This window comes from Periplaneta americana, chromosome 8 (assembly GCF_040183065.1).
Source record: "Periplaneta americana isolate PAMFEO1 chromosome 8, P.americana_PAMFEO1_priV1, whole genome shotgun sequence".
In the NCBI taxonomy this organism is placed as follows: domain Eukaryota; kingdom Metazoa; phylum Arthropoda; class Insecta; order Blattodea; family Blattidae; genus Periplaneta; species Periplaneta americana.
Window position 1 is genome coordinate 82,556,644 of NC_091124.1, and position 26,666 is coordinate 82,583,309.

General features: G+C 34.0%; 1 protein-coding gene across 5 annotated transcripts in view; it reads right to left on the bottom strand.

The window, feature by feature from the left end:
- The window catches only part of LOC138704818 (tubulin polyglutamylase ttll-4-like), a 126,068-nt gene that overhangs the window by 50,895 nt on the left and 48,507 nt on the right, over positions 1-26,666 (bottom strand). For all 5 annotated transcript variants that reach the window (XM_069833103.1, XM_069833101.1, XM_069833102.1 and 2 more), the window contains exons 11-16: positions 21,644-21,770; positions 16,133-16,349; positions 13,424-13,687; positions 13,199-13,284; positions 11,311-11,432; positions 4,281-4,354 (exon numbers count right to left, since the gene is read on the bottom strand). In XM_069833103.1, the coding sequence (XP_069689204.1) occupies positions 4,281-4,354; positions 11,311-11,432; positions 13,199-13,284; positions 13,424-13,687; positions 16,133-16,349; positions 21,644-21,770 (890 nt within the window). The remainder of the gene's footprint in view (positions 1-4,280; positions 4,355-11,310; positions 11,433-13,198; positions 13,285-13,423; positions 13,688-16,132; positions 16,350-21,643; positions 21,771-26,666) is intronic.

A 26,666-nucleotide genomic window follows, 5' to 3' on the forward strand; every position in this document is an offset into this window, starting at 1 on the left:
ATATAAAAATTGTCAAGTTTCCCAGACATTACTCTACAAAAAGAGAAGAGAAAAGAAAAGCCACTGAAAATAACTTACAGAACCTCAAGAAAGATAGATTATCACCTAACTTCAAGCAAGTCTATTGTAAAACTACTGTACTTCAAGATCCATTCAAAAATACAATATAAAATTCATGTGTGCTCTGCATTCATAGATTTTATCAACTACTCAGGCATTTCAATTTCAAATTACCAATAATTAAATTGAAATATGATGTATTATGTCAAGAATAAAATTTACGCTTATGCCAATGCAATGAAAATTGATGCTAAAAAGATGTCATTCTAACTCTCATTAAAATAATGAACTATTTAATGAGAAAATATTTCGTATATTCCTATAAACTTAATTAACTCTTTTTGTAACTTCACTGCATGAATTATGATCCCATTCTGTCTCCATATAGTTTATTGGTTTCGTTGCCTTTACAATTTCATTATGGCGACATTTCAGTGCAGTATCAATTTTAAGGGTCAGTCATATAGATAAACACATTTAAAAACAAACATAATAAAAAAATATTTTATTCTGAAACTAAATTCCGTCAACACCACAGCTAATTTTTTAATTACTATCTGATTAAGTTTATAAGGTAAATAATGAAATAAAACAACCTGTCACAAAATAAATAATCACTAGAGCTCGTACATGTAGGCCCTTAAAAAAAAAACAGGCAGACAAAAGGCACTTAAAATGCGAACTAATATTAAAATTGTATATAATGGATATATCATTTATAAACATTTTCACTAATTTTGTTTTGCTGCAATTTTAATATGAGCAGCTGCATTTTTGTTGTGCTTTAAATGCCACGCCTTTTTACATTTTACCTGTGAAAAAAGTAAGGTAATCTATCAGTCCAACAACAGATCTAATTCTTAATAAAAATAAATGAATTATTACACCAATTTCCTTGGGTGGGGGGGGGGGGAGTAATAATTAAAAAAATATGTAACTCCTACCTACATCAGAAATAAACTCATAAAATTTACAGCTAAATTTTTATAGATTAATATTATGTGAAGAATAACAAAGAATTCAAACTACATTTCATTTAAAATAAAATATGCTGCTTCCACATGTTTCATGCAAGCTTAAGCAAGTAGTTTTGCTGTCTCAAACTTCACATTTACAATTTGCTTCTTTTCTGCAGTAGTAACAGTAAATTATCCTTTCATCTGTCGTGAAATCTTTGTCATCATCAATTCATTCCTTTAATAACACACTTCTTTAACGCTTTTCTTTAGACATTACAGAGGTTGTTAGCATACCGAATCACTAACAGATTGAAAGTGACATATTTAAAGTAACAGTACAAAGTCAGAAGAAAGTCACCAACCTAACATCATATCATGTTTATTTCGATATATTTTGAGAGGCTGCTTCATTATGAGTGCGCACATCTGCAATAATGCTGCCTCAATAATGAAATGCCAAAGGTAACAATAGTAGTTCGTAATACAAAAATTGTAACTTTGAACACTATGAAGAAGAGAAAATTCAAAAGTGTGAAATACAGAACACACAACATTTTTCAAAATAGGTGGTGACAGGCTCCTATCCCTAAACAGGCTATTATCCCTAAAACAGGCATTTATAGACATTATAAAAGTTGGGCAGATGCTTTTAAACGATCTAACATAGAGTTTGGATTAAGTTCCCTAACTTATGCACACAAATAAAATAGGCAAAAAGGACAATGTCCGAGCTCTAATAATCACAAATACAAGATTCAAATTTGAAGAATTTTAGACAGTGAAAAAATATGTTTTTGGTAACTTTAATAATTCTTTTTTACAAAGTACAGAATGCAATTTTCTGAAGACAAGTATTTCAATTTTTATTTATATATTTGTTAAGGATTACACAAATTTACTTCACTCTTTATTGAGCACTTAATGAAAGAATTTTAAGAAAGAAAGTGGAGATCGAACAGAGGATGATCTTGTTTCGACTACACAGTACATCAGCCATAAGAATGAAATTTTTTACAAGTCCAGACTGTCCTCTTTACAATCAACATGATGTACTGAATACTGATCAGTGATCCCACCCATTAGTCCCAACAAAAATGTGAATAATGAAACACTTTCTCATAATATATTACTATCAAACCAACATACTACAGCAGAAGAACAATAAATTTAACATCTTTCAGGTGCAAGAATACAAACAAACTTTTGAATGTACATGACTAAGAAAAACCTCTTTACTACAATCTCATTGTACCTGATATACAAATGCAACTGCTAGAAGTAAACTGTTATTGTAACATGTGTCATTTTATTTAACTTGCGTATTAATCTGTTCACATTATCTATACTTTTCCAACTATGCACACTTATGTTCCCTGCAATTAAATTTCTGCTAATGACGTAGCAAGTATATTTACAATGTAATCTTGCAAGTTATGAGTATATTCCCATAGCCATAATGAACAACACGGGAAGGCTTTGTACACTTTTCCTATGAAAGAAAATAAATTTGTTACTAAAAATTGCAATACTGTTATTTTGCAGGCAGATATGAAAGAAATGGCTCCTTAATAACGAGAATAGGGTTTTGTTTGAATGTTTTCAGAACTGAACTTATAAGGAGAGGACACGCTCTGTATATCACCGAATGGAATAAGATTGTGTGAGATGAAAGTACAAGACGTACTGTTTAAAGTCATACCTGGTATGGGTGGCCAATGACTCCTCATTTTGAAAATATTGGCTATTGTTTGTGACATACTTCCGTTAGGTGTCTAATAGGAAAACATTAGACTGTGTAACGGCGTAGCTCATATGGTTGGATGCTGAGTTGTCATCCAGGCAACCTGAGTTCGAATCCTAATGCCTTCTCATTTTTTAAAGCTTGATATTATTATTATTATTATTATTATTATTATTATTATTATTATTTCTTTTTTTTTTTTTCTTTCTTTTTTTTTGTTCACTTTCAGTTGTCAGCTCCTATATTCAAAGCCATGTTGAAATATGTGTGGTATGCATAAAAATTAATAAACGAATGAGAAGTGTTTGTGAATGTGAATGATATCTGTTTCACAGTAGAAGTGCGGAAAAATGTGTGTGACTGTGGACAACCTTCTTTCATTTGCTGTGCATGGTGCAGGAAATATGTATGTTTTGTGTGTTTTTATGACATTTATCACAACGAATCGGGTACAAAATGAAGTGGAATAGATGCTACAGAAACAGAACAGACACCAGTGACACATCTTACCTGCCTACATGAGTAACATTTCATTGTTTATCCTTTACAATACAATGTTAGTTAATTATAATTTGTTTAAAACATGATGAAGCGTTCAATACATTGAGAAATATGATATACGTAAATAGATAACTGTGATCACAATATTAATCATGATAATATCTTTGAAAAATATTGGAGTGCAAGAGGTCAAATGACTTTATTGTCAAACGCCTGGCATTAGAAAACAACAACAATATTAATCATTATTAAAAGAAAAAAAAATATAGGACCAGTTAAGATTCGAACTTAGGTTGTCTGGATAACAACTCAGCATCCAACCATATGGGCTATGCTGTTACACAGTATAATGCTTCCCTATTAAGCACCTAACAGAAGTATGTCACAAACAATAGCCAATATTTTCAAAACGAGGGGTCATTGGCCACCCATACCAGGTATGACTTTAAACAGTACGTCTTGTACTTTCATCTCACACAATCTTATTCCATTCAGTGATATACAGAGCGTGTCCTCTCCTTGTTAGTAAACAAAAGGTTTCAAAGCACGTAATTATCTTTGTTACCAGTCATGAAGAGAACCCGAGCTCACTTGGTCTGTTACAAAGGGCTAACAACTGATAATAAGAAATATGTAAATCAATTGAGCTAGCCAAATGCAATAGTCCTGATGGGTAGGGCACATTTTCTTTCTGTCCCTCTCCATTTCCTCAGATCCAGACTTTGAGACGTACATTTCTGATACTTTCAGCAATGAAAAGAAATGTAAATAAAACCCTCTTATTTAATTCTTAGTAACTGAAATACGTAAAAGATGTTTGGGAGACTTGACAAGCTTGCTCGCTGTTATAAATGGATGTGACCTAATATTCCGTCATGTTACATATCATTTGCAATATAAATTCACTTTAAAATCATCTGAAAACACTTAAAAAATAACCTAAATAATTCAAAATTAAGTATAATATAGGAAGTGAATAATTCATGCTAAGTTAGAAAAATTACCACTGGATATCCTACCTTTGTTAGTCCTCCAGGAATAGGAACAGTTAAGTGCTTTCTCTCCTGGCACAATGATTCCAACAGCTCGATACCTAACAAAGAGAGATAACTTCTCATTTCATCATATTAAATATATTTAACAGAAATAAATGATTAAATAACAGAAACACAACAGAAATAAATTATTAAATGTATTAGCCACAGACCATGTTCCACAACAACTTATAGCAAACATATATAATATCTATAAAACAAATCTAATTGCTGTAAAGTGTGACAATAAATTATCGCAATGGACAGAAATTCATATAGGAATAACACATTTACAGCTAGATTCATTACTTTTTGCAGACAATTTAGCTCTGGTAGCATCCTCAGAAGATGAATTACAACTTTCAATTTTAAATTTTAACAAAATTGGAATTAAATATGATACGAAAATCAATAAAGGAAAAACTAAAATTATGGCCTTCTGAGGAAAATACCCTGTGCCTAGCAAAATATGTTTAGATTAAAAAATATAGGAAAGAGTAAATTATTTTACATATCTCGGATAATTATCTTTTTTCGATGAAGCAGACATTTCACAGAAAATTTCTAAATACACCAAAACAATGGGAATAATTAACAACATTATGAAACCTTCCCTAGTACAAAGGCATACTAGAATTCGCCTATACAAGACCTTGGCAAGACCTGTACTTTGTTACGGCAGTGAGCCATGGACATTGAGGACGAAAGACGAAAGCAGAATAACGGCCAATGAAATGAAATTTATGAGATATATAGTGGGATATACGAAATGGGATCACAAATACAATGAAGATGTAATGGAAGAAATACAACTAGAACTTGTAATTAATCGCGTAAAACATTATCGGAACTGGATAAATCATCTGCATCACATGCATAGAGATAGAATCCCAAAAGTCATGCTCCACTATCGTCCAAACAGGAAGAGATCTCTCGGTTGTCCAAAGAACCACTGGATTGAAAATTCAACTGTGAGATCGTAACATCATATGGCCTAATACTTGAAGGGAAGAAGAAGAGAAGAAGAAGAAATATATTTAACAACATATTTTCAAGTAATTATCATCGAAACACTTAATTCTATTAATAATTTTGCTTACATAAAACAATAAAATAATATTTCTCCATGAAAATAAGATTTTACATAATTTGCCATGAGACATTGGAGTTAATTTGAAATGCAGTGGAATCCCTCATATCCAGGACCCAAATAACCAGCAATTTCAAAATAATAGCACTTCTGAATAAGAAAAAGAAAAATGAAAATACGAAGGAGAATCCATAAACAAGTTACAAATTGAGGTAGCAACTTACATTTTTTAATGTGGCTGCAAAAGGGTATCTGTCGGATACAGGGGGGAGAGCCATTAATCCTTCCCATTGAAGGCCTTAAGGAACCAACCTGGACAAATACCTAATGTCCCATCCCTACCTTCCCGTGGTGCAGCTGTTAGTAAGCGTAATTTTACGAGCTGAACTAAAGGGAGGGGCTACTCATCAATTAGCACTGGTCAGCTTGATGAGTTAATGATTGAATTTGGTATAATTTTCCTCTATTCAATACCTAATTCCCTCTTTACCCTTTCCTATCCAGTCCTCTGACTGAACTCTTACTTTCTTCGATCCCGACGGCATTAGAGCATTCGAGGCCTAGGGGTTCATTTCACTTTCCTTCCTCCTCTTTCTACTTTCCTGTTCCTAGTGCTGACCTGCTATGGCACTAAAATCGTCCTCCAGTGGCTTAAGGAGGGAAAGCTGGTGATCAACAAGATCTCCCAGCTAGGTCCAATGGACCCGTCGACCAACAGCAGGTGTGGTCCTCCAGACATTCTGGGGGTTGTGTGTGAATGAAGTAGCCACCAAAACGTTAAAATATGGTGTTCACTTAAATCGGCTACAACTTGCCATTTTCACTGATAATATCTTTGAAAAATATTGGAGTGCAAGAGGTCAAATGACTTTATTGTCAAACGCCTGGCATTAGAAAACAACAACAACATTTTTTAATGTGGCACTTGAAGCTATCACTGCTTGATAACAGTATTATCAATGTGCACACAAGTGAAACGAATACAGCTCATGCATTTTGTCAAGACACTCATGATATGCAGTATGGAAACAACGTTTCTGTGCAGGAGGTAGGAGTAGAAGGGAAGGTCGGGCATGTGTCTACTGAGTTCAAGCCAAAGACTAACCCAATCCCCTTTAATTCGTAAGTAGACTTATCCGATCTCGTGCGCAGCTCTGTAGGAAGAGTGGGGGAATGTCTGGACATAATGCATGAGCTGTAAGAAACAGGTATTTAGACTACTAGCTTCACATCGGCAACTGAGGTCAGAAGCCGCCATTTTTAAAATGGGTAAGAACCTGTGTTTGTTTCACAGATTTTTGTTATATGCTATATCAGCGATGTCAGACAGGGACTAAACGGAGTGGAGCGCTCCACTAGACTGGTTGCATGCTCCGGTGTTTCCACAGACATAAGCAAGTTCAAGCTCCGATCTAGCTCCACAACCGGTATTGGAGCTTACAACTCTGACACTACTGTGCTACATAGATGTGCACTTCTATATACTGTGTGTGACACAATCACAAAATACCGACGTTATGTCCCACTTTTGGGTGCACAAACAGCTATTACATGAGTACTACTTACTATCTTGTCCATTCAACAAATGGTGGAACAGTTAATTCACGGCCTCAGTCCCTAAAGCTTGCAAGACAGCCAGTTAGTGATCTAGATAGGTTTGGAAACTGTAGTTGCAAGATGGAAGCATACTTGAAAAATTCAGGTGGCCCAAATTTTGTTCCTGGGTCTGTACCAATGTGTCTTTAAATAACTTATAAATTTACTTTCCATTACTTACTGAAACAATAATAATCATAGAATGGCTTGCTTCCCTATACATTTTTAGGTAATATTTATGACTGAATGATGGCAACTGTTGCTTCTAATAGTAATAATTTAGACACACCCGATTTTCGTGAAGATTTTTTTCACGAATTTCTGTTAATTGAGACAAAGAGTTAGAATTTATATAAATATGAACGAGACTTCGTCTGTAGATATGTTTTACGATTGTAATTTGTTGCGAATTATGCTAGTGTTTTCCATTATTTGCGAATTTGTCAATTTTTTGTATTAAACGCAAGAATATCACTGAATTGTACATTCGTCAGTCACGAAATTCCATTATTTTATTTTCGGCAATGAAACATTCAAAATAAGTACGAAAATGAGTTTGTCTTTCATGCCTTATCACGTCACTGCTTAGCTGTGAAAAATGAAAAATCTGTATCACGCATGTGCAATGCTTAAGTTCTTAATGCACTAACACAATAAGAAAAAATGTGTAAAAGATATTAACCACATTTTCAGCAAGAGTACACAACAAAGACCAAGTAATAATGTATTTTGATAATTTGGCAGTCAAGCGGCTTGTCACAGTGTGCAATGAATATAGGCCTAATATTTGTTACATTCACATAACACTCTTCTCCTTATTAACACCAGGGAAGCCTGTACAAGAATGAGTGCCTCATTACAAATTTTATAAAGTGATTTCTTTGTTTAAAATTGTTTCTTCACGATTTATATGTTGAAATAACAGACTTGTTTTTATGATTTACATATTTAAGTAACAACTTTTTCCACAATTTACACATTTAAATAACTCTTTTCACGAATTACAGTAATTATATTTATTGATTTTATAAAAGCATTTGATAAAGTGAACAGAAATTTGTTATTCGAAATTTTGACAAAGAATCAGATTCCAAAACAGATCATATATAATATTTATAACCTTTATAAATCAAACCTTATTGCAGTCAAATAAAAGAAAAAATAACCCATTGGACGGAAATAAACTCAGGAGTCAGACAACGTTGTGGCCTCTCTCCTTTGCTTTTTAAAGTTTATATTAATGCCATTGTGAAAGATTTTAGAGAAACAAAACATGGATATATCACTATTAACAGAAATTTAAAATTAGATGTAATAACATTTGCAGATGATCTTGTTTTACTAACAACATCTGAAGATGATTTGCTATGGTCAGTACATAATTTAAATTTCATCATCATCATCATCATCATCATCATCATCATCTGCATTACGGTATGGACCATAAGATCCGTTCCACTCCAATCAAAACTGGTCCTGCCATCTTTTTATGGGTCTTCCTGGGTTTCTTCTCCCACGAGGATCGTGATTGTATATTGTTCTGGTAACTGATGTTTCTGGCATGCGCTCTATAAAGGTAAGCATTCACTACATCGTATCGCATGCATCGGACAAATCGCACGGATCGGATATTTTAAGTGCAGTGCATTCACTGTAACGGCTTCACCTCATCGCCTCATCGGATTCCCCTATCAGCTGTTTAAAACATGACGTCGTACGATATTGACATTACTGAAAGCAGAGGAGTTGAGGTTACGTCTATTAATTACATCTGTTAGCGAATAAGAATTTGTAATTGTTTCATGCGTCTTAATTGAAGAGAAAGAAACGAAAGAAATGTTGGTTACATAATATATTTGCAAGAAACGACTTGATTACTGTAATGGGAACGCCTCAAATTATATAATTCTTCGCAATTTTCTACACGCGAAATAAGTTTTCCGTCTGCCATTTTGGCGCGACACTGAACATGGCACAACATGATAGTAACAGTTGACCAATTAAAATTGATGTATTAAAGAAGGCCATGATCGCATGCATCGGAAAAGTTGCCCATCCGAGAAATGTAGACGGATTTGCCGTGAGGCGATGCGTCCGATACGATGTAGTGAATGCGGTTACATAATAATTACAGCAAAGATAGTCTTTTTCCGATCAGTGCGATTCGTGCGATACGATGCAGTGAACGCTTACCTTAAAAGCTCAAAAATATTCAATGGAAATATCCATTAACAAAAAAAATAATAATGGCCTTCTGTGGTAAATACCCAATACCAAGCAAAATTTGTTTAAATAACACAGTTTTGGAAAGAGTTAATGAGTTTAATTATTTAGGATATAAACTTTCTTTTGTTGAAAATTTGGATTTATCAGAGAAAATTGTAAAATTCAACAAATCAATGGGCATCATTAATAGAGTTTTAAAACCTTCATTAGTACAAAAATCAACTCGTACTCGTCTTTATCAAATAACAGCTCGACCAGTCTTATGTTATGGGAGTGAAGCGTGGACTATAAGGACAAAAGATGAAAGCAGACTAACAGCTTGCGAGACGAGATTCATGCGCCGAACAACTGGCTACACTAAATGGGATCGAAAGAAAAATGAAGATATCCTTCAAGAACTTAATGTGTCATCAATACTGGACCATATCTCCAGATATCAGTTAAACTGGAAGGAACACATCTCAAGAATGGTTTCATCCCGGATCCCTAAGGCAATAAGGAAGTATCGTCCAAATGGGAAATGGTCACTTGGTCGACCTATGAAAAGATGGCAAGAAAATCGCTTTTTCAGGCTGTAACAGTTCTTTTGGCACTAGTACTTGACAGGATGATGATGATGATGATGATGATGATGATGATGATGATGATGATGATATTAACGAACTTTGATGTATTTTATTCACCATTTTATGATGTCTCTAGTAATAATATAATTCAAATAGCTACAAGAGTTTCTTGTAAGGAAAGAAGGGCCCTGACAACTCCTTAGCAAGTACTCTCCACCACCCCCTCTACCCTTGCATCCTGCTCCAAGGTCAACAGCAGCATACGAAAAATCCAATAGCTTATTCCTAGAACTGCATTCTTTTAGATTATCATAGAAATAGACGTAGTTACTGGCTGTTTTGTAAGCACAACATGGGTACACTTGGCTACGCGAGGACGACACTGAGTGATAATAACTCTTCTTAGCATATTGTGTTAAATATCAGGCACTTCCCCATACTACATGAATTATAATTAATAGTTCAGAAGTGGCTATTTTCAAATACAGTCAACTCTGGATATAGTGAACCTCTGCGGACTTGCATATTTCGTTCACTATATCCGAAGTCTCTCTCCCCTAACCTTAAATGACAGAAATGAATGAAATTGTGAACAAGAAAATAAAATATTTCATTTCTGTGGAAAGGATTACACTATATACTATTACTCACAGTTGATTTACTTAAACTATGCTGTTGATCCACGTCTGCTTGCGAAAGACCACATTCAATGTTACTTATAAAATTTGCATTATCTTCCAAAGAAAACACTTTACTCTTCGACATTTTTATACAGTACATTCACTGTTGGAACACTGGGTCAGGTAGAAATGACAAACGTGTTATGGTGTGACTGCGTACTCAGCCTTGGAACTTCCTGGGTCACTTCATGGAAACTGGGAGAGGGTTGATGGAGTTTGAAAGCCATCGAAATCTTATCTTCATTTATGCTCTGGACATAATGTCCGTCCCCTTTTAATAAAAGAAGGCAATTTCATTTTCCACTGTTTCGATGCTATCAGTCATAATGGAAATGTTTCTGAGAACAAAAGGCAACCCTTTGACGGTGGAGGATTAGAAATAACAGTAGAGTAGAATGCCTGAGAACAGAATGTCAACCCTTCAGTGAGGCAAGGTCGTCACAGGTTGCCTGGATTTACAGTACAGCTCATTGTCTAGAAATCACTAATCCTATCTTCGTCCTTTTGACTAAAGGAGTAAGAAACTTAGAATGTTGTTCTCAACACATTCTTTCAATTTTATATAAGAAGATCTGACTTCAGATAAGAATTTATCAGGATACAAGGTTCACTATAACCAAAGTGAAGGTTCACTCTAAACGGAAATTTTAATGTACAGTATGCTGGTCGGGACCAACGATTTAGGTTCACTATAGCTGAATGTTCACTATAACCGAGTTCACTATACCCAGAATTGACTGTACAAACATTTTTTCTGCAATAAAAACAAATAAAAATGGGATCTTCCATTCCAATAAAACAATAACTTTATGCTACAATTTTTGAGACATGCATATATAGCAAAAATATGTTCATACCTTCCTCTCTATTTTCACTATACTTAGTTTCCCATGCATCAAAAACCATATTGTAGTACCGTGGAGCTTCAAAGAACTCATGATAGGTATGTGTAGTTGTTGTTGGGAAGATCTTCGTAAATCTAGAAAAAATATAAATAGATTTAGGACGCTATAAACTATAGTAAACTGGAATTCGGAATTCACATACAACATTTTAACAAAAATTCATTTTTAAGATATTCTACCATAGTATCTAGTCATTATTATCCTTCAAATTTCATCAGAAGGAAAAGCAACGAAGCAAATAATGACATTATATTGCTTTCACTATTCTAGTATAATGAATAATTTGGAAAAAGGAGTGATAATTTGTGAATGAAGTTCACAAAGCAAATGTTCAATTGTATGTATTTTTAGCAGTAAGTTAACAACTATATAGACAGACAATGGTAGGAAATCAATATTGTTAATGCAGTGAGAAGAATAACTAATATTTCTACATACAGTACCATTAAATGTACTTAGGCTACTATTTCATTTATTACCATATCCAAACTGTCACTTCTAGAGATTCAATGCACATATACAGAACCAAAACATGAGTATGCATATAATGATGAAAGGTTTTCCTCTCACAAGTTGTTTCATATTTACTTTATTATTTTTGTTCACAACAGGTTATCCTCCAGAGTCACCTGCACTTCGAACATATTTGTGTTCAGTGGGAACACAGTAATCATCAGATTACCAATGATATACATAGAATTATAATTCGTTATTGAAGTAAAGTGCTACTGAATTGTTTTCCACCTGTTGTGTGGTTAGTCGTATAAAAATATGAATACTCCAAATATTTTGCTGAAAACGTTGTTCAAATATTTAAAAAAAGAAAGGAAAGAATAAATCGCGGGTGCTCGTGTAAAGGGGGTTAACTTGATTTGGCTAAACTGGAATAAGTACAGATTTGAACTATCCACAATTACTTTTCTCTTGTGTTAAAGGGGTTAAGTTATTCTTCCATCTACGATGCAGTTACAGTGCTCCATAATTTGTGACAAAGGGGTTTTATTCAGTACCAAAGGAGAGAAGTTTACATACCTTACAATATGACTTAACTCCCTTTACACGAGCACCCGCGAAATATTGTCGATTAGTAGAATTGTAAAGGTAAAGGTATCCCCTACATATGCCAAGAAGGCACTTGGAGGGCATGGAGATAAGCTCCAAGCTTTCTTGACCTCGACAATAGAATGAGTGGTGTGGTCAGCACCATGATTTGACCATCTTTTTAACCCTAGGAAAGACACGGCGCTCAATTCGATAGGAGGCTGAGTGAACCTCGGGGCTATTCTGAAAGTCTGGCAACAAGAAAATCCTGTCACCAATCAGGATTGAATCCCAGACATTCCAGTCCATAGCCAGTTGCTCTACCAACTGAGCTATTCAGCCGCCATTAGTAGAATCGTATCTAGGAATAGTAATTTTTAGGTCTCAATTTCAAGATAACAGTATATAAAAACATAAAGCATTAAAAGTTTTAATTTCGTAGAAATTATTTAAAAGAAACACACATCATTTTTACACGTTTATAAATTTGAATCTGCCTTTATGTAATAAACATATATTGTTTTAATATGCATAATACATGACTTGTAATTAACTTAAAAAATATGAACAGAACTTAATGTTCACTCCCAGAACTCACTGCAGATCATGCACCCTATATTTAAATGGCTACACAGTATACAATGCTCTGAAAGATTATATAAAGTGAACTTAAGAATTGAAATATAGCAAAAAGTGTTCCAATTGCAGAGTTCAAATAACTATGAATTTTTTAGTGTCAAACTAAAAATTAAAAAAGATTTTGACACATATTCAATACAGCATTGTGTTAATGCATTACCTTCCAGCCTGAGTTAATTCATCTTCTGATTGTATGAGGTGTCGTACATCATCTGGAGTCAAATCCTTCAGAATTTCTTCAAGGTACTGAAAATAATTTTAAAGAATTATTTTAAAATGTAAAATTATACCACAGCTTTTATATGACTAATTACACCATTGTATAAGTGTGTCTGTATGTGTGTGCTTGTTTACAAACACACATACAAAGAACACGAAATCTCACCTCATCTCTGGAGCAATTCTGTTGGTAATAGGAATGTTTGGATCTCTCTTCCTTTGACAGAACAGTGGTGTAGAGTCGCTTGTCAAAGCACAATGTCATCCCTGTATCTTTCAAGCCAAAACTATTCAGAATCTCTTCTTGTTGAGCAATGAGCAACTTGTTCGGAACCTGATAGCCAGCCATGTTCAGCAAATCTCTGACCATTGGGCCTTTCACAGCCAGATCCAATGGTGAAGACGAATGTAGTGAGGGAGATATATTTACCTATGAGTACAAAATAATTTTAAGTTATAGTGGTCCAGTGTTTTAACACAATACAATCTCAAACTTTACCTTAAAAAAAAAAAAACACGCACGCACACGCACACACAAAAAAAACTTGCGTGAACTTTATAAAGACAAAGTAAGTTTAATATCACTTTGAATGCACCGAATATTACTTGGTTGTGGTCAATATTACATTGTATCCTACAAGCTCAGATTTTTAGCAAATCCGTGGCGTTACAACCCGTGAGGGGCCTAGACCAACCAGCCGGCTGCTGGCCTCACGCCCACATGCCGAAGCAGAGGTGGATGATCATGCAACCAGAATGGAGGTATCGTGTGGTTAGCACGATGATCCCCCCAGCCGATTTTTAGCAAAGTGTATTCAAATATTAAACGACTGAGAACAATACTTTACAGAAAGCAACTTTTTTCATGACAATTGATAACCTATCAACTCAAAGCTTAAAGTGAAATACATCAAATATTTGATTTAAAGTATTAAATATGTATGAACTTGCCCATTGTGCAATTCAAATCAAGAAATGGATTCAGAACACCTCAAAATCTGTGCTTCAGTGGCTGACCATGACAATAACTTTGAAAAATATTGGAGTGCAAGAGGACAAATGACTTTATTGTGAAATGCCTGGCATTAGAAAACAACGACATGTATGAACTTGTTAGGTTTTAAATGAAAAATATGTCAAATATTACGTGATTTAAAATAACACCTTTTATTAGTAAACTCTTACCTCATTAAGTTTGGGATGTCCATTATTATTCTTGTTTCTTAATTAAATTAAGAGTACAGTAAAACCGCGTTAATATCCTCCCACTTATAACACTATCCCATTTATTATGCTCCTCTTTTATACAGTCCCTGGACTTTTCATATATAATCATGCATAATTTTACCCTCTTGTAAAAGCTTCCAAATCCCGCTTGTAATGCCTTTTTCGGATAGGGAATGAGTAAAAAATTTCGTATAAAATACGAAACTTAATTTTAAAAGCATGATGAAGAAATATGTTGCTGTGACCATACTGAGGGTCATTACAACACAAGTGCAAAAAAGAAATTTCACCCTCTATCTGAAAAAATCCTCTGATCAGCACTGTCTGAAGATGTATTTATCAGTACTTTCCTTTGTATGAAAGGATTTTAACACTTAAATGTCCCCCTGTGAATACATTCCTGTCCTTTCTGTAAAATTTAGTCATCCTTTGAATTCTGTGTAGTGTGCAGTAAGTTTGATAGTGCAAAATGGCAAAGCAGAAATCTCTGTCTTATGTGAAAAATTACATTAGTGTTTCTCCTAGTGGTATATCAAGTGAAGTTATCTGTAGTTACTTGAACTGCATAGAAAATGTTATTCTTAATAGCCGTACAAACACATGGCAAACAACAATCACAGATTCTTATTTGCATTTTGCACTGTAACTAATGCACAATAAAATATGTTTCCTATGAAGTGGTGTCCAAATTATTTTCCCTATTTCATAAATCACTTCCCGTCTATAGTGCTGTCCTGCTTATTACTCTTGAAGGCAACACTCCCTTGACGAACGTATTCATGGAGTTATACTGTATATGAATAAACGTCCTTCATAATTTTAGAGCCTTTCATTAATTTCATCCATGTTATCCAATTATTGCACATGTGCCCAATTATTATTCTTAACCAATTACAGAAAATCTACAAAGAGTACTATGACAGCCACGACTTACAATAGAAATTTATGGCAATGAGATATTACTAAAGACATTTTAATACTGTTCCTCTTTTAGGCACCAGAAACCACTAAATGCTAGCTGACAAAACCATCTACATCCGAAATAGAAACTACAGGGGGCATTCAAAGACATTTTGAAACTCTACGGACAATCAATCAAATAACATAGGCTACATTTCTTTTATAGGCCACGAACACAATGTAATTTAAAACCTTACTTTTACCATTTGTTATTAACGGAGAAAAACTCGCTCTGGTGCCGAAGATCAAACTCAGGTCTCCCAGTTCTATGCACTAGGTGCTCTAACCACTGAGCTACGATGTTGTTGGTGTTGTTGTTTTCTAATGCCAGGCATTTGACAATAAAGTCATTTGACCTCTTGCACTACAATATTTTTCAAAGTGTATATATATATATATTAATAAAAAAATACTGTATATATATATGTATATATATATATATATATATATATATATATATATATATATATTGAATACAGAATATAATACAGTACCTACAATACCACTGAATACGACTTTTCGAATCTTAGTCAAAAATGCTAAATACAGTCTGGACTACAGGTTTCATCAAATTGGGTGCACTGGTTCAAAAACTGTCCTGTATGTACTTACTAGAAACATGGTTACCTCATGTTTTTTTAATGATTAAAAAACAGACTAAAGATAGCATAAAAACTAATGCACTCACCTCTAGAAGCCACGGTTTGAGTGTTTCATCTAGAAGCACATCAATGCCAAACAACTCATATGAGCAATAACGAGAAACAAGGTTGGCTCGAGTCAGCTGGCTGATAGATGATTCTCCACTGATGATTGTCTTGATCACTAGATCAACCAGACTGTTCCACAAAGCTGTCACGTCCACCCCTTCTTTCTCAAGATAAGTCCACAATGTTTTCACAGTCCTATTGAAAGTAAACATTATTTAAATAATGTTAATTCTCTAATTAAAAAAAGTTACCACAGAAAAAACAATGCAGGTGTACATACTGTATTTATATTAATGTAATAGCCCTATGTTATTTTCTTATTAGTTAGGCCTACATGAAATATAGATTGTGTTGTCATTCGACTTTTTAATGGACATTTACAGTATCACTGTCACTCAAAGAATGGTTCCTGGCATTCCATTTGCCTATCCATCTGTTCAATTCATTCATTCGTCAGTCCCTCATCCATCCATATGTATTGTCTGTTATTCTAAATTACTGAATGGATTTTTTTATGCTTATACAAGTCAATTTGTCCAAGCATAAAAATGTAACAAATTTTATTAGAAAAGAAAAGAATATATTTGAAGTCTTTATGCAACAATTTACAAATTGTGACTTCTTCCTCTTCCTCTTCCTCCTCCTCTTCCTCTTCCTCCTCCTCTTCCTCCTCCTCTTCCTCCTCCTCTTCCTCCTCCTCTTCCTCCTCCTCTTCCTCCTCCTCTTCCTCCTCCTCCTCCTCCTCTTCCTCCTCCTCCTCCTCTTCTTCTTCTTCTTCTTCTTCTTCCTCTTCTTCCTCTTCCTCTTCCTCTTCTTCCTCTTCCTCTTCTTCCTCTTCCTCTTCCTCCTCCTCCTCCTCCTTCTTCTTCTTCTTCTTCTTCTTCTTCTTCTTCTTCTTCTTCTTCTTCCAGGCACGAAATTAGGCCATTGTTGGAGTGTTTCGGTTCCAGCTATACAGGATCCAATAGACGTTTCTGTGGACATCCAGGTCGTTGTCGTCCTAGAGGGTGGTATTTTAGCATTTCTTGGAGTGTCCGACCAGCTTCCATTAGAGAAATGTGTTCAAGCCATCTATTTCTGTATTCTGTAATTTTTTCTTCTAATGGTTGCATGTTGAGTTCCTGAAGTATATCCTCATTCCTCTTGTGGTCCAGAAGTGTGTATCCTGCAGTTCGTCGCAGATATTTCATTTCAGCTGCTCTTAATCTGCTGTTATCTCTTTGTTTCAGAACCCAAATTTCGCTTCCATAGAGGAGAGTTGGTAGTGCAAGGGTTTTATATAGCTTTATTCTGGAATGTTTCTGTACTAAACTCGGTTTTAGGGTATGGTTTAGCAGTCCTAATATTTGTAAAAATTTGTTAATTTTTCTGCTTACATCATTCTCTCCTTCGTATGATATATTACATCCTAAGTATGAAAAGGAATTTATCTGTTCTAAAATCACATTTTCAACAACAATTTTGCTTCGGATTGGGTTTGTACCTTCAAATGCCATTATTTTGGTTTTTTCTGGTGAAATCTTCATGCCATGTTCTTCTATGATTTTATTTAGTTTAAATATACCCATCTATAAATTGTCTTCGGAGTTTGCAACTAATACTTGGTCGTCCGCAAAAAGAAAAAAAGAACTGTGTTTAGTCTTATGGAACTTGAAATTTGAATTCCTAATTTGTACTCCTCACACCAAAGGCGTATTATTTCATCCATGTATATATGTATTTATTCATAATTACCTCTAACAATATTTATTTTATTCTTTCATTACATAAAAAATCAGTGCTGGTTCGAGTCTTCAGAAGGGAAAAATTTTCTCATGAAATTTCGTCCAGTGTATGAGACCAGTGTCCATCTAGCATTGTGATGAATTTTGGGGAATTATGCTAGGTAACAAAATTCGGTTTCAGAAACCAGCTATAACGGCTGGGAAGATCATCGTGCTGCCCAGACATTACCCCTATACTGGTTGGATGATCGTTCACCTCTGCTGAGTCATGTGACGTGAGGCCAGCAGTCAAATGGTTGGCCTTGGCCTTTGATAGGCTGCCACACCATAGATTACTTACTACATGAACAGTCTGAAATGAAACAGTATGCTTGTTGTCACTAAAAATGTTTGATTCAGAATAATCATAATCTACAAAATTATACAGCACCTGTACAATTTTCTAAGCCTCTTGATCAACAAGCAGAAGAGTGTATGCCATTGTGTCAGCTTTCAATGTCATTGTGCTACAAATCTATGGGACATGGATTAGAGAAAGCAAAAAAATCTCAAATTAAGAATACTATGTCTGCAAATAACAGGCTCTACAAGAATGTAACCATGGATAATTTTAAAGTGGGTATACTGCATTAAACTTCATCCACCTATTTGATCACTTAACTTTATAACATTAACTACATTCTTAACTGTCAACATGGCAACAATAGTTGAAAATAATTACAGCATTAGTTTTTTACATCAGAGACCTGGGTCCAAATCTTGTAATTCAAAATGAAATTTGTGTCAGACATTTAAAATTCAAATTTATTACCAAGCCCCGATTTCTTAAGTTCGAACCTATTCTGTTGCTATCTAGTTATTCTCGAAATATCACTTTTCTTTTCCATTTTATGTACCAATGAATAACATACTTAAATTTTATAGGACCTAAAAAAGGCCTAATTCGTTGATTTAACCTATACATCTGTATTTATTTATTTTAAAGTGACTGTGAAACACGCTCAAATAGTATTGCCATTCATTCCAACATAAATACCTTATCGTAGATAGTGTTCTTTGAATGAATTGTTCTACAATGTGGCGACAATATACATACTGAGGAGGACAGTCTGTAGAAACATTGAACAAATTTTAATTTTAAAGACACATGGCACAGTCACGTGATCACGGCATGGTGGGCAAAGAATAGCAGTGTTCTCTCCACATTCAATAGTGAACTAAGTAGTGATACAACCTCTGCGGTGGCTGAATGGTCAGACCTTCAGACTGTCACGCAGGTGGCCCGGGTTCGATTCCCGGTTAGGTCTGGGATTTTTTCATAAAAATTCATAGTGACACTTGTGATGGACAAGGTTGCAGTTAAGGTTTTCCCCGTTTTTTTCCCCACATTAGGCATTTACATCATTCCACCACCATTTCTCCATTTCGTTATCATTCTGTAGCATTCCCTGAATGCCAGCTGGCGAAGCATGGAGGGTGCTGGCCTAGGGACAAGTGGGGTTGCCTGCTCGAAATGTGAGCACACAGAGAACCTTAGTGTGGTCAGTTGGTGTGGGTTTGGGAATGCATCACCAGAGGGACAGCGCAATAGATCTTAACAGGTCGCAGTGCTGAGCCATAGTGCCCCCCTCCATTAACAACTGGCTTAACTGTGTAGTTATAAATTTCTCTTGTGAAAATTTTACTAAATTAACAACTCGTTCTCCCCATACAGTTTTCAAATGCTATTTAATGTCATTCCAGTTACATATGTTTTTCTCACGCTATTTTTTTTTTTTTCCTTCAGACTCCCATAAAAACGTATAAATTAAGTTCTACTGTATTTATTTTCATGTGCACCATTTGCAGATCAATTGATTCGTAGTTTATTATAAACAAAATCCATCTATCCAATAGTTTAGAAGAAATCTCTGCAGACAGATGGATGGACGAACAGACAGCATATCCAATTATCCAATACCACTTTTTCTGTAACAGTGATGCTGGAAACCTGTAGTTCCACGAAAATTTCGAAATCGACTTTTACAACATTACAATTCTTTCTCTAATGAGAAAATAAAAAACGGGGAAAACATGTAACCCTTGCGCGAAAAGGGACCTAAAGTCGTGAAAGGAAGTTTTAACGAATTTGCGGTATAAAAACTGCATTTCTATGTTTTGATATCTCACGCTACCGTAGGCTTTTTTACATACTAAACTAGGACGTAGTTTTACACAATGCTTCTTAACAGAGGTCTGCATTGGATGTTTTCGCTCGAGCACCAAGTAGTTCATAGCATAATCCGATAGGTAGCGCACATGCATGATGGGTAAAATTGTCGCGAGCGATAATCCTCGAACGGTATAAGCCAAGCGTTAGACATTCGTTCTTGTTACAGTGATGAACTGTGTAGTAACATCATAGATGTTTATCATTTCAAAACTTTGCAGTGTTTAACTAACCTCTTCATAGTACAACTACAAAACTTGCTTTAAAATGTAATATAAATGTTGTAGGTAAATGTTCCCCCTCCACACAGGAGTGATTTTGTTTTTGGCGTCTCTGATAGATGTTATTGGATGTAAATGTAATTATTATAAACAGAGAACACAATCACAATAATGCAAGAAATGTATCAAGTTTTCTAGTAGTAGTAATAATAATAATAATAATAATAATAATAATAATAATAATAATAATAATAATAATAATAATAATAATAATAATCTCTAATAATTAGTGTATCAATCTTTGCGTCTGTAACAGTTGTGCAGCATGATTATTCGTTTTATTATATTTTCTGTGATGTTATCTCTGTACTAATATTGTTATTAATTTACTGCTATATAATTTTGTAAACCGTTTCTACATTGTCGCAGTATATAGACGGAACACTATGTATGGACCTATCATATTATGTATGTGGTAAATCAAATATTGAATAATTATTAATTAGAAATAATAACTGTATATCGAAGTTTTTCATACTATTTTATTTATAACTTCATGTTACTGTTTCGGTACATTCCATTAGACGTTTATCATAAACACAGAAGATAAAGCCTTATTTTTACCGTGTGAGCAAAACATATGTCTATCTTATCTGTCACCTTCCATACAAGATAAAACATGTCGGTGAGATGACCTTGTACTGTGCTTCTATTTATTACGAGCGTATCACGTCCGATCGTATCTCACTCGAGGGTGCGATATTCGACTGAGTCAAGCGAGCGATTTAACTCCAATGCAGCACTCTGCTTCTTAAATACTTAAAAAATCTTTCTTATAGTTGCTAAGGAAACAAATGAAAATTTTAATTTGCAGTTTTCTCGAAAAGTGTATAATGTAATATCAATAGTCAATAAGTAATATATTAAAAACTACGGCACCTAGAACCATGATTTTTTTTTAATGCTCAGTATTTCATCCTCTTTCTAAAACCACAAAAAGCAAAAAAATGAAAAATCCGACTTTAGATCCCATTTCCTGCAATTAGTCATATATAGAATAGAAAGCAGCAACAAATAAAACAAGTAAAAAAGCAGTAAAATGTTTAGACTAAATACTCAGCAACATAACAACACAAAACCAACACTGAATATTCATCACACTGCATTATCAGTATGCCACAGTGACAATAGATCACATTACTATTAACTCATAAAGAAAAAAATTAGAGCCAAAAATAACCAAAGAGATTCCAATGTAAATTATAAAATTTCGAACTTTCTATCACAAATTCAACGTACATAAATACAAATCAATGAGAACTTGCAAGAACTTACCACTTATGCCCCTGACAAGCTGTGGCATCCTCATTCTGAGTGTACTGACTACTCATCTTGTTGATGCTGTAGTTGGTGAGATGCATGTAGCGATCACTCAGGCTTGCCATGTCACTGGAGTACTTCACTGTGATCAAATTAAAAATAAAAATGACAACATAATATTCTATCAATGCAAGAAATACAACTGCAAATATGTCAAATCAAGAGACAAACAATTTTTCTAATATGCTACATTTTTTTTTGTGTGTTACAGTACAACAGGACAAATTCAGCACATTGCATAAAAAAATTATTTGTAAGTAATAGCATTTCATATTTATTGTCATCAGTTAAACATTTGGGGCTAAATTAGCTCTGTTTGTAGAATAACAAACGTGAATGAGCCTGTGTCCAAGATCAAGTGGAGGTGAATTTTTTATCTGATAAATACCAGAATGACTCCAGTAACCACTCTCTTTTGTAAGACTCAGTACTGGGTGTTCCTGGGATTGTAAAAGAGATTCAGAATGTGTGTTGACATCACCTCCTTTAAATTTAGAAGTAAAGAATTCATGGGAACCCAAACTTCTTGCCTCTCATACACATCAGTGGCATGTATGCAGATTCTTTTTAATACATTTTCACACTAACAAACACTACAAAATTAAACAATCTTTATGCAGATGATGAGTTTTAATCACGAAATCAGACGACAATTTAAAGAGAGAAATATTAACATTACAAAATTTATCAGAAGATTTTGGATTGGAGATAACACCAGAAAAATAAAAAACAATGGAATTTTGAGAGAGGATCCAATATGAAGCATATTCGCAGTAAACAGCAACTGTTTGGAACAAGTACACATTATTTTAGTTACATGGATTGTGATTTATCTTACAAAGAAACTGAGAGCAAGTGACATGAGATTTTTCAATTTTTCAGAAAAAAAAAAAAGAAAGAAACAGTAGGATACACTCTTTCAGGGCATGAGAAAAATGTGTAAATTTTAGAAGAATTGAAAGCAAACACAAAAACGAAAAATACAACAAATAATCGGATTCAACGTGTTTTGAAAATAAATGAGGCCCATAAGAATAGCAAATTACAAATAAAAATATTACAGGCAAAAAGGAATAACGAAAAATCTACTCTACAAAGATGAGCCAGGCCAACTAGATGTAATTCATAATTGATGACAGTTCTAATTTGAGATAAAATATTTAATATACTTCCCAGAACGTTTTTATTAAAATAAGCTATTTCGTACCCTGGAATTAGTTCAGTGAACACTGGAGAAACTACAAGTAAATAGCGTAACATCCAATATATTTCACAATGCACTGAATAATGGTAGATAAACATGTGCATAATAGTATTGTAAACTTTCTACATAAAGATACTACATACTAATTATACATAGCTTACATTCAATAGTACTAAAATAATTCTATAAAAAAAACCTGTAACATGCACAACAAAAAGAATTATCCTACCTATGGAAATTATAGTACCTATTCTAAGAAATCAAAATCATATTTACACACCAATTAGTCAAGTTTCTTCACCTGACCAGCTGTCAAATCTAGTGTTCCTACAAAGCAATGACAAAATATTTCCTACAAGCATGCCAAATATGCTCAGTTTTTTACTAACAATACTTTACAATAACAGAAGAGTTATACATCTCTAGACTTACCTCAAATGAGCTACAATATGAACCAAATTTCTAGAATATGATAAACTTATAATTAACTGTACTTTCTAAATTTTATTCATAACTAGACCTCAGATTTTAGGACAAATTTTCTTGAAAGATTAAAAGAGACACTCTAAATTATATTTACATGTCATACAAAAATTGAAGGGTCTGCATTCTGCCTAAAATTGTCTAATTGACACTGCTGAAACATATTTTATTTTTATGTCAAAAATGGTCTTCTTTAGTGTCTTTTTTATTTATTCATAGTCGTTTTAACTGCAATGTTATATCACTATTGGCTGTTAGGAATGGTGCAATAGATTTCCTTTTGCTGCCATCTACCAACCTGTCTGAAGACATGTTGCATCTAGTAACCATGTCTCAGACATGTCCACATTCAGATCTTAAGAAACAGTATCTGTATTTTTGTACATGAAGTGGAAACCAATCAAACATTTGCCTTTTACATAACTAGTATCGTAATCGAGGAAACCATTAAAATACCTCAATCAGATTGGCAGATCCCAGGATATCACAAATGAGAGTCCAATTTCTTCCCATGAGCCACCCAGCTCGGTCTTTTGTGAAATTAATACCTTTAAGACGGTTCAAAATTCATTTGGTAAAAACAGTAACCATTATTGCAATACCCACTCATTTTTTTTTAAATAAGACAGTTTATTTTGTAAAATAAACAATTTTTTACATTACTGCTGAAAAGTTCTGTTCCCCAACATTCTACTTCTCTGAATTATGAAAGCGAAACATGAGGTTGAATGGTAGATCAATCAGCCTAATCAGTCTGTGGAATTCATGTCAGGATGTTTATGAATGATGCTTAAGCAAAGCTGCACTGGTACAGTATTGGTTAAAAACATACGGGTTTCCCTATATTGTGACAATAGCAAGTGCATAAACACGTTTAGGAAGGTTTAAAAAATATACAAACTGTAACAGAAAGACTTTAATAATGGCAAGTAAAAGAAAGAAGTATATTTTTCGTTTCGTATATTTCATAACCTAGTTAATTTTGAAGGTTAATGGGCAAAACATTTTATAGCCTAGTTTCCCCATTTTGAGAAAAATGAGCTTCTCTTTCCTTTGTGGTTCCATGACAAGTCAAGGAGATAGTTTCAGAAAACTATTAGCCAGTTTAGTTCTGTAATTTACAATGGTGACCGTTAGATGAAGTTATATACAGTAAAACTTCATTTATACATTTTTCATTTACACGTTTTTCACACTTTAAGTTTTTTTTTTTCTGAAGTCTCACCAAAATTCCTGTACTTTCATGTTAATTTATTTCAGTTAAACACTTTTCGTTTATGCACTTTTCACATTTATTCCAGAATTTGAACCCAGTCTGCTCGTTTCATGGTTAGGCATACTAACCGTTACTCCATAGTGGTAGACTGTGAAGTTATATTACATAGTATTAAAAAATAATCTTTTTGTTGGTAGTCTCTGAGAGTTCTTTACAAAACTTCAACGTAACGCAGATTTATAGGTATATTTAAAATACACATTTCTTCTGATAGTTTAATAAAATATTTGCGTTTTAACATGAAAAACTACCCAACTTTTTAAAGGTATTTCTGCTTTCCAGCAGTTGCCTCCAATAGCATTGTCAGCCAGTTGTGATACTTGTCAGATATATGGCCAACCTACTTAACTTTTAAAGGTCTAAAAACGATACCTTTAGACCCCATTTCATTTATTATGGGATTCAGGTGTCTAAAACTTTAATTTTTAGAATCTAAAAATCCAAGGTCTATTCATACACCACAGACAATAATGAAATAAAAAAAAATGTAATACACTACAAGAATGCTTAAAAATAAATATTAAAATTTTGTATATACCTATTTCATCATTATTACGTCTTATATCACATAAACTTCTGTTTTACAAAGAACAACTTTCATATACGTGAGTAACTCATTTAAAAAACACATAATACAATCACAAGCAGAATTCATTAAAATTTCAGTTGTTCTTTCCCAATAACTCTACGAACTGACAACTCAATTCTTCTTGAATTCTGGTGACAAAGCTGAATTACATTTCTAAGGTGGAAGCAATTAGAGGAAAGAATGTACTAACTCATAATACAGGAAAATTAATACAAAGATTCGTATCAGACTTTTATTTTGATATGGAGGAAAATTACTAGTAAGTTTTGTATGTAGCCTTCTTATTCAACATACAACATTGAATACATGACTTTATTTTCCTTCACAATTCGTGCTATGGATTTTTATAATTTATTATTAAAAATCCACCACCTTCACTCAGTTTGAACCCACAAACACTGGGTCTAATGGTAAACATAGTAACCAAAGACTACCAGAGTTAAATTTTGAAGTGGGAAAGAAATGGTTGAAAATTTTGTCTGAAGTTCTTATTCAGAGATTGGGTTCTCTGGCTTGCATAAATGTATGACATACAACCCAAGGCTTCACTTTCCTTTCAAAGGAAGTCAGGTTAACAATATTTATCACTATTAAAATCCATCAACATCAACTGATTCTGATATAGATCTAATGGAAAGCATAACAGCCACTGAATAAACCGCATCTGTGGCAAAAGTGTTAGCACACTGGTCTTCCATCCAAGTGGCCTGGGTTCGATCCCCAGCCAAGTCATGATGGAATTTGTGGTGAACAAATGGACGTTGCAGAGGGTTTTTCTCGGGATACTCCCATTCCCCTCTATAATTTTACAAAGATTTTCATCTATCATCTATAATAGTTAAACACAGACTAGTCGCTAGAGTGAAGTCTTGTGGGATAGTATGGGTTTCTGAGGCTTATATGGGAAGGAATTGGGGCTCTGGGGTTTATCAAGCTACTCGTCCAAGACCTTGCTCTGTCAGGGCTGAGGTAGGAAGGTCCACCTGTCAGCATCGAATTCACAAATGCCACTCAGGCTACATGTCAGACTTGGACAATTATCATATATATATATATATATATATATATATATATATATATATATATATATATATAGGGTGCACAATGAGCCAAAGCAAGTTTGAGTGCAAGACATGTTCTGGGTCCAGTTCTCAGAAGCCAAGCCAACCAATGCAATGATTAGTGGAGTTTAATTTTGACGTGGACAAAGAAAGGATAGGCAAATTTTACCTGCAACCCACTCATTCAGAGACAATATTCTTTTAATGTGTTGTATATCTACGACTATACACTATAATAATATAACAATTGAAAGGAACAATTATGAAAGAGTACAGAGCTTTAAATATCTCGGGAGTGTGATTACTGATAATAATATGGTATTGACAGAGGTTAAAGAAAGATTACAAGCGGGAAACTGATGCTA